The sequence below is a fragment of the Phyllobates terribilis genome, unplaced genomic scaffold (genome assembly GCF_046119375.1).
Source record: "Phyllobates terribilis strain yellow unplaced genomic scaffold, ASM4611937v1 Scaffold_11__3_contigs__length_659146591, whole genome shotgun sequence".
Lineage (NCBI taxonomy): Eukaryota > Metazoa > Chordata > Amphibia > Anura > Dendrobatidae > Phyllobates > Phyllobates terribilis.
This window is the reverse complement of record NW_027362771.1, coordinates 257758243-257772290: the sequence shown is the minus strand read 5'-3', so window position 1 is coordinate 257772290 and position 14048 is coordinate 257758243. Positions and strand designations below refer to the sequence as shown.

The following is a 14048-nucleotide window of genomic DNA, read 5'->3' as shown; positions in this document are numbered from 1 at the left end:
AAAACGCGTGATAAACGCGCGAAAAATGCGCGATAAACGCGTGCGGAATTCCGCATGCGTTTTTCCGGGAGAGGACTTGCAGAAATGAAGCAGAAATTTTCTGCTTCATAAATGCAACGTGGGCACATAGCCTTAACTCTGCTTGTTTTCTATGTCGCTGTGCATGAGCACACAAGTGCCACTAGATGGCGACATTGTCGCACAGTAACTGCACAATCACACTTCACAGCAACGGAAGAAGTGAGAAGAATAAACAAGAAGGACAGAGAGGCGGCTGCCGGAGAATATGGTAAGTGGAGGTGGGGGTTGTGCCTGTGGTCCTGCCATTAGCCCCCGTCTGTCCCCTTGTGCAGAGGAGCCGTGGTGAGCAGCCAGCCCTCGGTGTGAGGGCAGGATCAGGCCGGCTGCCCCCCGCAGTAATGGCTTTTCCTGGGGTGATCGGGCGCAGTGTGATGATGACACAACCAGCTTGGACTGGGCTCCGACACTGACAGCAGATCTGCTCCCACGTGTGGTCACACAGCTGAGATGTGGGGACAGTGACAGTCACATGCGCAGGCAGCAGTCCTGCCACTAATCACTCTGGCCTCAGGGGACCTGTACAGGGCAGCAGGGGACATTAATGGGGGATCATCTGCAATAAAGGGGTCTGCTATTTGGACTCTGAAGTACAAAAGCGTTGGTGTGAATTGTGCCAACTGTATCAAGATGGTGAACACTACATGTTCCCAATAGGCGCACAGACAGTCACTGGCCCTTTCTGCCAGAATTAGTCTAAGTTCACATGAGCGTATAAAAAAAAAATCTCATTTTTTATCTGTATATTGTCCCTTTTTATACATCAGCAGTTATTACAGTTTACAAGAGTAAATACAGTTTCCTAAGTTAAAGAATTCCAATGTTTCCGTAAGAATCGGAGGCGATAGGCTATTCTGTGGATGTATGAAATCTGATTTTTCTGTTCATCCATATAATTGAACGGGCGAGTCTCATCCGTAATATGGAACAGATTAGTGCATCGTGCCATTTTTTCATGGGGACATTCAGCTCATGAAAAAAAAGGTCATCGGAACATCCCATAGAATAACATTGGCCCGAGCGCCGTTAGTGGTTTTCAAGGACAGCAAAGAAACGCTCGTGTGAAAGTAGCCTGATAGTGTGAACAGCGCTACAGAGTAGGAGCTATACTGGGTGAATGCAGAGCGGGGACACGTCATTAATATAGAAATGTATGTGGAGCTTGTAGAATGCTATTGATCGTGGTAACAACTGTTGGACAAATAATAATTGCTAGACTGTACTCAGGTTTCCTTGTCTCTAAACGCCCACTGTGGAAACTGCAGAACTGTACATTTTTGATGTTTTTTCCCCCATACATTATGGTGCGCCTGAAAAAAATGACTGAAAAGAATCACAGTTTCTGCATTACTGCATTTAAAAAAAAAACCTGTAAATCCTGCTGGGTCAAATCCACACAAAAAAATAAATAAATAGAAAATAGCAACAAATTGCAAAAGACAGAGCAAATTGCTATTTTGTGTTTTCATGCTTAAAACTGTAAAAAACCTGCAGAAAAAAAAATGCAGTGAAAATTAAATGCAGCGTTTCTGCACATGAGAACATGGTTTGATTCAGCGCAGATTTTTCTGCATCGTGTGAATATGTTTCCTCTTAAAATATCCTTTTATTTGCCTTTCAAAAAAAATAAAAGTGCAGGATATAAGATTACACGTGGATTTGCACAGCAAAAAACTCAATTTCCCATTAAATAAAAAACAAAAGAACAATTAAATTACGTTGTACATTGCATCTTTGGCGTGCAATTTGCTCTAAAAGCGTGCAAAAAATACACGTCAGGCCAAGAGGGCCTCTTTGCAGTCAAAAAGAAAGAAGAAAATAATTTTCCAAAAACTGTGCCATTCTCACATTTGTTTTATGAGGTGCATCCTGGGAGGCAGTTTTGACCGCTCTGTGCTTTCTGTGGGTCTGCTGCATTCTCCAAGGCTCTGCCCACCCTGATGCCCCATGGCCCTGGACAATGGTAAGGCCATTAGAAGAGATGGAGAAGCCCTGCGCTATACTAGACAAGTTTCTACATGATTCGACAGTGAGTGGATATACAACATATATATAGCGCCAGGATGTGCAGCCTACAGGACTTATTATTCACAACTTGGTGCCTGGATACGCTGCCTAAAATAGGCCCAAGTGAGTTTTGTTAGGGCGTTTTTTGACATCTTAAATGCCAAGAATTCATTATTTTAGTACACTATATGCACAAATGCTGGGGCCTTTTTATTTTTTTTGAAACCTTCAGTATCTACAGAGTATAAGATATTTGCATCCATGTGCTGTCCGTTAAAAAAACACTGAAGTGTATATTCGGCTAGTTTCACAAATCCCGTATTTGATGCCGATGTAATACACAAATTTCTGAACTGAAATTCACAAAATTTTTACATCTAAAATCCATGTATATTTTTTGTACTTATTGATACTTTTTTCTGTGCGTTTTTTTGTTGCTGAACACAATGCCACATGCTCTGCAGGATGTCAGTGAGGCCACGGCCCCACTATCAGTATTTGGTCAGTATTCGGTCAGTATTTTTTCTCAGGAGTGGGAGCCAAAACCAGGTGAGGAGAGAAAAGGTATAATAGAAACAAGTCACCAATTCTACATTTATCACCCACTCCTGGTTTTGGCTCCCACTCCTGAGAAAAAATACTGACCAAATACTGATAGTGAGGCCGTGGCCTAAAGGATCAGGTCGATCTGTGACTGTTCACTGTTCCCGCGGCGGCCCACCTGACGAGAAGTGAGCGACTGGGGGGACAATGTAACTTCATTTTCTCCCTACATCACAGACATCCGAACATGTTTAGAATGGTATTTACCTGCAGATTCACACTATGGCTGCAGCCAAATAATTTTCTTTCTCATGACAAATTTCCTTTAAAACAGGTGATCACACAGTCACTAGAGAACACCCATTTAGTCTGTAAAGAAAATCTAGAGCAAAGGGTCAGTACCCAGATGGTGGCCATTTTGTGTTGAATGGTCTTTAAGGCCACGTGCACATGCTTAGTATTGGGTGAGTTTTTTACCTCAGTATTTGTAAGCCCAAATCAGGAGTGGAACAATCATATGAAAAGTATAATAGAAACACGTCACCACTTCTGTATTTCTCACCCTCTCCTTGATTTACAAATACTGAGGTAAAAAACTCCCCAATACTCAACGTGTGCACATGGCCTGAACCACACAGAAAAAGTTGCCACCTGTTTAACTGACTCCTTGGATCTTACAGATTATTAAAGGAATTATTAACTCATGAGTGACACTTTTGTTTTATGGAATTTGTACAATAGTCTTTGATCTGAAGCTGTGTGCCACTTAGGCCACGGCCTCACTATCAGTATTTGGTCAGTATTTTTTCTCAGGAGTGGGAGCCAAAACCAGGTGAGGAACAATCAGAGAAAAGGTATAATAGAAACAAGTCACCAATTCTACATTTATCACCCACTCCTGGTTTTGTCTCCCACTTCTGAGAAAAAATACTGACCGAATACTAACCAAATACTGATAGTGGGGCCGGGACCTTATTCTGACCATTGCATTTCCAACTAGAGCCACACAAAACAATCTGTGCAAATAAACAAACCATATTTGTAGAAGTGGATTTGGCTTCAGGATTGGCAACTAAAGTACTATGGTTAGATATTATGAAGATCTACTACATTTTTCAGGGCATCTGTTCTCATAAAATGCTCCATAAAATGAATACTCAATATTTTTTTAATTTAACTCTTTAAATAAGTTTGTGATCTCTTCAGTTTTCAGTATTTTGAAACAATATGACATGTAGACGTAGACATAAGTACTATGCACACCTTTTATTTTTAGAAGATATCGGCCCTGATTCATCAGAAATGCTGGTTTGTAGAGTGATGAAGAGTGCGCTGGTGTAAATTTCGCCAAATATATTAAGAGGCATGCAACTCTAATGAATTTGGTGCATCTGTTTATCTGCCGCGTGCCACCACAATATATGACAGTGGGGCCGTGGCCTTAAAGGAAGCTGCAATACGGAGCCACTTCAGTACAGACTAATGTAAGCAGTGAAGGGGAAACTGTTCACAGGAGTCCTGAATCCCCTTTAAAATACCTGACAAATGGGGGAACCAAGAACTGGACCCCACCATTCTTATACCGATGCCCAACCTAAGGCTAAGCCGTCAGTTTTTTTAAAGGTAATCAGCAGTTTTTTGCTATGTAATCTGAGGACAGCATGAGGTTGGGGCTTAGACACAGATTTCAGCGAAGTGTCACTTATTACGCTGTGTGCTGTTGTTTCAATACAATGAATGTTTAATCACCAGGAGATTATCACTGCCTGGCACATATTACGCCCAACCTAATAGTTTTCTTTCTTTGAGCCAAAAATTTGCGCTAAAATTTTGTTGCATTTTTTGGTACACGGTGTCTCATTTAGACCATGCCTCTTTCCACTAGACCATACCCCTTCCTACCAGGCCACATCCTCTAGTTGTGCAAGGTGCTGAAAGTGTCTAAAACATGTAATAAATGTGGCGCAAGTGATGAAAAACAGTTTTCTAGTGCACTTAGCATAATAAATCCCCCCAAATGTGTTCTGTATGACTTGGCTTGGAACACTTTTCACAGCACTTTTATTTTAAAGGGTTCATTTACTCTTATTAAAGGGAATCTGTCATCCCCTGGGACCTATCAGACTTCTAATATGGGCATACAGGTGATAGAAATGTGAATCTATACTTACCTGTGTGTCCCATATTAGAGATCTGAATGCTTTGAAAATGCTTTTGATAAAATCATTTACCTATGCTTGGCGTCCGCAGGATGCCAAGAAACCCCCGCCTACTTAATTAATTTCAATATTCTCCCCCTCCCCTTCACATCACAGGGCCTTGTGACGTGCAGTTCCCGTGCCGGATCCCGCGCCTGCTCAATTTACCTGGTAAGCGAGGCGTGGTAATTCCAGCAGTCTGTGTATCCTTGTGGAGCAGGGATCTTCTGCGCAGGCGCCGGGAAGACAGAGTATACTGAGCTGCCAGGACCTGCGGTGACGTCACAGATCAGTTGATCAGTCCTTTGACAGATCAGCTGATACCTGCGGTGACGTCACCGATAAGCTGACCGGTCACGTGACCGATCAGCTGATGCTCACGTGACCTCACTGTGGGAACCTTCAGAAGAAGGTTTCTAATGGTGGTGAGCTCGCCGGGGCTAATCAGCTGATCTTCAGCTGATGAACCCCAGTGACTTTCTGCAGCAAGTATACTGACAGGAGTGATTTTACACCCCTGTCAGTATACAGTGCCGTATTCTACAGCTGTGACATCAATGATTTCTGATGTCACAGTTGTAGAAGTGACCCAGATCGTCGTGGGACACTCATTGGCGGTACGTGGACTGCATCGTTGACGGCAGACAGGTGAGGAATATGGTTGTTTGTTATTTTACGGTTTTCTCAGGAGATCGAGTGCTTCGCAGAGGTGTACAATGAAAAAAAAATTAAAAAACGTGTGTTTTATTTCATTAAAATACTTTATTCTGGCCGTGTCTTTTATTGAAAAAGCGGGACCATTTTACTACGCGGTTAGTAATGGACGCCCTCCATTACTAACTTGGGCTTCATGTCAGCTGCCAATTCAAGGCTGACTTGAACTCCAACCCCATTATCCCACTCGCCACCGCTACAAGGCAGTTGGAAGAGTGGAGGCTAAGCACCAGATTTGACGCATCTTATAGATGCGCCATTTCTGGGACTGCTGAAGGGTGATACTAATAGCTGCGGAGGGGGCTAGTATCCATGACCCCTTCCCTGGCTATTAATATCAGCCCGCAGCTGTCTAGTTTAGCTTTTGCTGGTTATATTTTATAGGGGGACCCCACGTCAATTTTTTTCTGATGTCCCCCTGTAAAGGTTAAACAAACACCTGTGGGCTGATATTAATAGCCAGGGAACATTGTTGGCTAATGGCCCCGTCCGCGGCTACTAATATCAGCCCCCAGTGGTCGGCTTGCCCACTGCTGGTTATAAAAATGACGCGAGAGCCCACGCCATTTTTTTTTTTAATTTAGGCTCTGTGTCCATAATTCAGACGTAGCAGCGCTTTGGACGCAACTTTTTTCTACGGCCAAAACGTTGCATTCTATTGAACGCAGGTAAATCCACATGTGTTCACTGAACCATGCGGATTTATCGCATTCAATACTTTCTAGTGGTCAAATTTTTGTTGCGACTCCACAAGAGAATTTGACATGCTGCGGTCCTGAATGATGCACCGCATGTCAGTGTCCACGGGTGATCTGCAGCGGCTCCTGATCTTGGCCACATATCCAAACTCACCCGCAGCATGTCAATTTCTGTAGCGGACATGCCAGTCTCCGCTGCAGATTTTGACCGATTGAAGTGTCATTATATGCGGTGGATTCACATTTACTGACAACAAAAGTACGGCATTAGAACACCGCGTTTTGGACGCAACAAAAATATGTTGTGTCCAAAAGCACTACTGAGTGCTGATCGGGCGGACATACCGGCTAATGAACCAGCTGTGGGATGTTAATTATGGCCAGGAAAAATGTTTGCCTAATGGCACCTTCTCAGGCTAAAAATAGCAGCTCACAGCAGCTGCATAAATTACATGAATAAAAATGCTAATGAAGATTGGGTGAATGGGACTAGCTGACATCTAGCTCTTTTGTTTGGTGATGACAAGGTGTCAATCAGACCTTATCATGACCAAACTTAAATAAACACACAGTCACAGAGTAAACACTTTATTTGAAATACAACAGACACATTTTTTAATCATTTAAATGAACCAATATACTCATCCCAGTTCTGATGGTAATCCAAGGTTTAAGCAATGTCCCACCAAATAACTTTATTTAGCTCCAAAAAGCATTCATTGATGTACAAAAACGCTGAAAAACGCATGCGTTTTTTCTACCAAGGAAATGCAGAAACTCTCAGGAAATTTCTGCTTCATATACGCATCATGCGCACATAGCCTAGTTCCTCTGCGTTCCTTTGTTGCTGCAGAGGGATTGAGCAGCATTGGAGAGTGGACAGTTGGGGCTCAGCTATGTCGCCTGCCCGAACTGCCAGTCATCAGGAGTTCACTACCTCCTGGCAAGCAGGGGAGCAGTGATTTCTTGAAGATTGAAAGTGAGAAGCCCCTTTAGTGTTTCTCTTTTAAAGCAGAACATTAGTGTGAACTAGCACTAATGTCAGTCTTCAACTAAATCAGCCGCTCATTGGACGCAAATGCTGGGAGTCCTCACTATGTCGGGAGATTATTGTACTAATGATGACAGTTGTTATCTCGGATATGTCACTGCATACAAGCAGTCAATACTTCATACATACAAAGCTTTTGATTCTTTCTCCTATTCATTCTTGCTGTAACTAAGGGAAGTGCACAGCAGTTTTCTAAATATGTAATCAAATGAATAATCAATGTGGTTTAGCCTTCCTTCCTGTTGCCAGCAGTACTTCCTCTGTAGCTAGAAGGGAAAGGCGAGAAACAGCAGAACAGATACTGAGGCTGACAGCCAGCAGTTCTGACAACTTGCATGTAGTCTGGACACCCTAAACAAATGAGGCTGCTGCGGCATTACTTTTCTCAGCTAAGCAGGTAATTATTTCTGGTTTATCATTCTTGGAGGGGATTTGGGTAAATCTCAGTATCTTTTCACTTTGCTTACATGTAGTGACACAGTTCTCACAGCTGTCAGAGAAAAAGGCTAATGTAGAATAAATGGGAATATATTTCCTAAAAACTAACAACATCTTCAGTGATAACTCCCAGGAGATGACAAAGTATCAGGAGCATAAGGAGTCCAGTTGTCCACTTTAATGAATCTTTTTTTTTTTATCAACTTTCTATTAAAGTATTATCTTTTTAATATTTTAGTTAAATAGAATGGAATATATAAAAACATCATCACGCATTAAACTACATGCAGCATAGGTTCAGTTGTTACATACTGTAAGTGAAGATAAAAAAAAATGATGAGCTCCAGATTGATAAATATATATATTGTGGGCATAAAGAAGGGAAGAAAACAAAGATATTTTTCATTTTCATTTGGCTCATTAAGATTGTCTCAATGTTTAATGACTATAAATCAACATATGTCCTACACTCTTAGCGTTAATATGTTGTATTCTTCCTTATTAGTGTTAGAAATATACTGTACCTTTGAAACCTTCAGTACCTACAGTGTGTAGGATATTTGCATCCATGTGCTGTCCGTTAAAAAAACACTGAAGTGTATATTCGGCTAGTTTCACAAATCCCGTATTTGATGCCGATGTAATACACAAATTTCTAAATTGAAATTCACAAAATTTTTATATCTAAAATCCATGTATATTTTTTGTACTTATTGATACGTTTTTCTGTGCTTTTTTTTTGTTGCTGAACACTTATTAACGTTAGAAATATACTGTACTGTGCAAAACTGGCAGGTATGGAAAAAATGCTGCAAAGTAAGAATGCTTGCAAAAATAGAATTGTTAAAGGGATTGTCCAGGTTTGGCACTAAAGTCTGCAGTCACTGTATGTGACCGCAGACTTGTGAATATTCACAACGTGCACTGTCAGGATCCTCAAGTGCTTACATACCTGCCTTTTCTGCCTGCCAGACCGGAAGTATATGATATGCATACTTTCGGCCACATTTCAATTAGACATGCCCTTCCTCATTCAATTTATTTGTATTGAGGCCACGCACGTCTAGTCGGAAGTATGTATAGTGCGTACTACCTGTCACATGACCTCCCATGACCGAAGAATCCTAATAGCGCGTGATGTGAAGATTCATAAGTCTGCAATCACATGGAGTGTCTAAAGTAGGTAATCATTATCAATGCACAGTGAATGAACAAAAGAGAAATCTAAATCACATCAATATTTGGTGTGACCACCCTTTACCTTCAACACAGTATCAATTCCTCTAGATACACTTTGACACAGTATTTGAAGTAGTTCGGCAAGAAGGTTGTTCCAAACATCTTGGATAACTAACCACATATCTTCTGTGGCTGTAGGCTTGTGTACATTTTTTTTTCCCTTCATGTAATCCCAGATAGATTAGATCATATTGAGATCAGGGTTCTGTAGAGGCCATATCATTCCTTCTGGGACTTGCTGTTCTTCTTTACACTGAAGATAGTTATTAAGGGAATCTGTCAGTAGCATCAACTCTCCTGAGCCGTTCAGATTCTAACAATGTTCCATAAATGTACAGCAGATGTTGTGAATGTATTAAAGTGAATCTGTCAGTAGGATCAACCCTCCTAAGCCTTCTATATCAGCATGCAGTTCAAAGAAAGTTGAATAAAATGACACCTTGATATCTGGTATCCCATGTCTTATGCTAGAGATATCCATGTTATTTTTATATGTAAATGAGCTGTCCCAGGCTATAGGCAGGACACTGATCTACATGAGAATCTGCTTCCAGTGCTTATTATAAATCAAAGGGGGCAATACCAGTGTGATATGTAACTAACACAGAACAGTAAAACTGAACTGTGTCTCCTTACAAAGACATTTGCTGCAGCTCTCACAGCTCTGCTATATTGCAACACTGGCTGCCTGTGAGATGGAAGCGGAAGCTGAGAGGAACCTGCAGATGTGTCAGGTATAATCACACACAGCTCTGCAGTGAGATCAGGAAAGCAGAGAGCAGCCATTACCTATCACACTGGTAACCACCTCCTTTGATTTAAAATAATCCCTCGAGGCAGATTCTCATGCAAATCAGTGTCTGGCCCATAGCCTAGAACAGGATCATTTACATGTAAGAAAAATATAAATTCCTCTGGAATAAGACATCGGACCGTAGACATTCCTTTTTTCTGTACCTGTCTAAAAGTTGTGCACAATAATTTATATTTTTACTCAATAGGATACAATGTAACCGTTATAAAATGTATATTTGAAGATTGTGTTTTCATTTGTTCCTAGTCTACTCACTTTAACAGAAAACATATTTTCTTTGGTTATTACTTCTAGTTGTATTTTCTCCGTCCCTTACATATCAGTTAATATAGCGCCCTATTTTTTATTACATACCGTCCTCTCTTGTTAGATATATAATGCAATGACGGCTGATGGAGCAAGGGAAAGCTTCTTTTCTGATGGAGGAGACTTATGGACCAGTCTTCTGGTTACTGGCTGTTCCATCAGCTGTCATTTTATATCTAACAAGAGACGACTTTGTAATAAAAGAGGGCGCTGTGACTGATAAAATAACAAGAATACGCTATGTAAGGGACAGCACTGTACATAATAGCATAGGAAGCTATATAATAAGATACGGCACAATATATAACTAGAGAGGATGGTACGTAATAAGGGAGGGTGTTATACATAATAAAATAGGAAACTATGTAACTAAGGACGATGCTATACATAATAAGTGAGTACACTAAATACTAAAGGACTGTGCTATACATAATAAGGCTACATTCCTGTATCCATGTGTAGTGTCAGTGTGCTGCCTGCTTTTACAGACGCATTGAGTATGTCCTATTCTCATCCTCAAAATCGGATGAGAATAGGACATTCTCTGACCCTCACGGATCTCATTCTTAGAGCCGTGATTTTCATGGATGTGTGAATGAACCTAGAAAACTCTACGAGTCCGTGTGCCGTCCGATAAAAAAAATCTGGCAGCACACGGACATTTCACACAAATGTGAGAATGCAACCTAAGTGATTTTACAGATAACTATCACTCCAAGTCATACAGTGCAGATACAGAATAATATTGACATCCAGACTCTTAACGCGGACATCTTGTCTAATTAGAGCAGGTTTCTGCTGCTTCTTCTCCATCTGGTCGACATCTCCCAGCCACGACTCGTCTTGTCATGATGATCACTGCAGACTTGAAAATAACAAGTCTCCCTCGCACTGCACCCCTGAATACAGATATGTACCCGACCATTAGTATACTATTAGCCACTCACCAATCAAAATATATCCATCATTGTCCTCTCCCCCACCTCCATCAATGTCATCTCCACCTCCATCATTGTCCTCTCCCCCCACCTCCTTCAGTGTCATCTCCACCTCCATCGTTGTCCTCTCCGCCACCTCCATCAATGTCATCTCCACCTCCATCGTTGTCCTCTCCCCACCTTCATCATTACTCTCCCCCACCTCCATCATTGTCATCTCCCCCACCTCCATCATTGCTCTCCTCCATCCCCATCACTGCCATCTCCCCCACCTCCATCATTGTCATCTCCCCCACCTCCATCATTGTTCTCCCCGTCCCCATCATTGTCATTTTCCTCCAGTCAGCAGCGGAGCTGGAGATATCTCTCCCTGCCCGACATGTATGATGAGGGCAATCTAGCCATGGGCCCCTGCAGCCTCGGGATCCAAGAAACAGGCCAGATTGCCCTCAGTATTAACCACCCTGCAAGGGCCCCTCTCCACCTTCGGGCCCCGGTGCAGCTGCATCGGCTGTATGTCCACCCCTGACTTCTAATGGTATCCCATACAATCTATCTGTCATAAGCTATGTTAGTTCGGGTGAATGTACTCTAGTTTTATTTACCAATTCAGATGGTGGAGACCAGAAACAGTATGAGCAAAATGTACAAACTTGAAATAGCTCAACACAACTAATATAACAAGTGATTTCTCCAAATTCAACAAAAATGCCACTTTTAATGAATACTGCAGTCTGAAAATTATTCATCCCTTTCATGACAAGTATCTTTAGTATTTAGTAGAGCACCCTGTGGCTGTTATGGCCTGCTGCAAACATGATGCATAGTCAAACACTAGCTTTTGCCAGCGTTTCTAAGGAATCTTAGCTCATTTATTCCCCATAGGTAATGGCTACCAGATCACTAATAATAACCTCCTTCTTCAAGTCCCACAAAATATTTTTGAGGTGGTTCATGTGACTGTGATGGCCACTCCAGAATCTTCCAGAACTTCTTCTGAAATCAAGTCTTGGTGGACTTTAAGGAATGCTTGGGATTATTGTCGTTAGAAGGTCCAACGACTCCTTGCTGCAGATTTTGCAGTCTCTCAGGAGTCTGGTGGCAGCTGGTGATAGCTTCATATTTCTGCCACCGCCAGGAAGTGTAACCAGTGTCCATTTAAGGCCACGGCCCCACTATGAGTATTTGGTCAGTATTCGGTCAGTATTTTTTCTCAGGAGTGGGAGCCAAAACCAGGAGTGGGTGATAAATACAGAATTGGTGCACTTGTTTCTTTTATACCTTTTCTCTGATTATTCCTCACCTGGTTTTATCTCCCACTCCTGAGAAAAAATACTGACCAAATACTGATAGTGGGGCCATAGCCTAATGCTGAACTTCTGAACTTTGCTTCCAACTGTTGGAAGATTCAATGGCTTTGCTATCTCTGCATTGTTTTTTTTTGTTTGTGCAAGACAATGATCTCTTCTCTTACAATAGTCAATAAGGAATGTGTTAAGATTCCTCAGGAAAATGGCCATAAGATGGGTTTGACTATGCATAATTTTGCCATAGGGTGTGCTCTGGTAAGTACTAAAGATACTTGTCATGAAGGGGTTGAATAATGCAGAAACTGCAGTATACATTAAAAGTAACATTTTTGTTGAAAATTTTTTTTGGGGGAGAAATCACTTGTGTAGATAGGTAGATAGTTTATAGAACTTGAAGCTTAACCCCTCCAACTACCCGGCGATTTTCCATTTTTTCACTTTCGGCTTTTCCTCCTCTTCTTCCAAGAGCCATAACTTTTTAAATTTTCTGGCCATATAGCCATATGAGGGCTGGATGAGTTGTACTTTTGAATGACACCATTCATTTCACCATATAGTGTACTGGAAAAATGGGTAAAAAATTTGCAAGTGCGTTGAAATAGCAAAAAAAAATGCAATTCCACAATTGTTTTTCAGTTTTTATATTTACTATGTTCACTATATGGTAAAACTGACCTGGCATTATGATTCTCCAAGTCAGTACGAGTACACAGATACCAAACGTGTCTATTTTTTTTTTTTTAATTAGGTGGTAAAAAAAAAATCGGAAATATTTAACAAGAAAATTTTATTTTGGTCGCCTTTTTTCCGAGACCCGTAACGTTTTCATTTTTTGGGATCTGTGGCTGTGTGAGGGCTTATTTTTTGCGCCCTGAGTTGATGTTTTTATTGATACCATTTGGGGTAGATATGTTTTGATCGCCTCTTATTACATTTTATTGCAATGTTGTGGCGGCCAAAAAACCTTAATTCTGGTGTTTCGATTATTTTTCTCGCTACTCTATTTACTGATTGGATTAATTTATTTTATATTTTGATAGATCTGACATTTATGAACACAGCAATACCTAATATGTGTATTCTTACATTTTTTTTAATTGATTTATTTTTAATAAAGCAAAAGGGTGATTTGAACTTTGTGGGATTTTTTATTTTTTTCATATTTTTTTTTTACTTTTTTTCTTTTTACTGTTTTCAATAGTCCCCTTAGGAGACTTGAAGCTACGATCGTCCGATCTCCTGTGCTTTACAGTGCAGAAATCACGATCCACTATGAACGCCCATCATGAGCTGGCGTTCACAGGAGTATCGTAATGACAGCCACGAGGGTCTGCTGCAGACCCCAAGCTGTCATGACAATCCTTCGGCACCCTGCGATCACATGAGAGTGGCGCCGATGGCCGGGATTTGTGACGTGCTTCCAGCCAACGTGCTTCCAGCCAGCATATATTAAGTGACAGTGATTGATAGCAGGATTTAACTGGTTAACAACCATGGGCGGAGCACCGATCCACCTGCCGCTGTTAGAGGCAATTAATGGCTGCTTAAATCAGCCATCAAATGAGGAGAAAGATGTGGGTTCGCACGCCAAGGCAGGGACACTACTTTGATGTACATGTCTGGTCCAATGCCATCTTTTTCCTTTCTCGGTGCCTTCTCAATCCCTGGAACTCCCGTCCTACTGGCTTGATTGATGTGGATGACAGGTCCTATG

The 14048-nt window shown here is 41.4% G+C and overlaps 1 protein-coding gene across 6 annotated transcripts in view; it reads left to right on the top strand.

Moving 5' to 3' along the window:
* The first annotated feature begins 174 nt into the window (after positions 1–174).
* The window catches only part of PIK3CG (phosphatidylinositol-4,5-bisphosphate 3-kinase catalytic subunit gamma), a 64620-nt gene continuing 50746 nt past the window's right edge, over positions 175–14048 (top strand). For 3 of the 6 annotated variants that reach the window (XM_073652223.1, XM_073652219.1, XM_073652224.1), the window contains exon 1: positions 175–289. In XM_073652223.1, coding sequence (XP_073508324.1) covers positions 287–289 — 3 coding nt within the window. In that variant the 5' untranslated portion in view covers positions 175–286. Of the gene's footprint in view, positions 290–7514; positions 7687–14048 lie in introns of those variants that run through there. The other 3 variants (XM_073652220.1, XM_073652222.1, XM_073652221.1) reach the window with 2 other exon arrangements.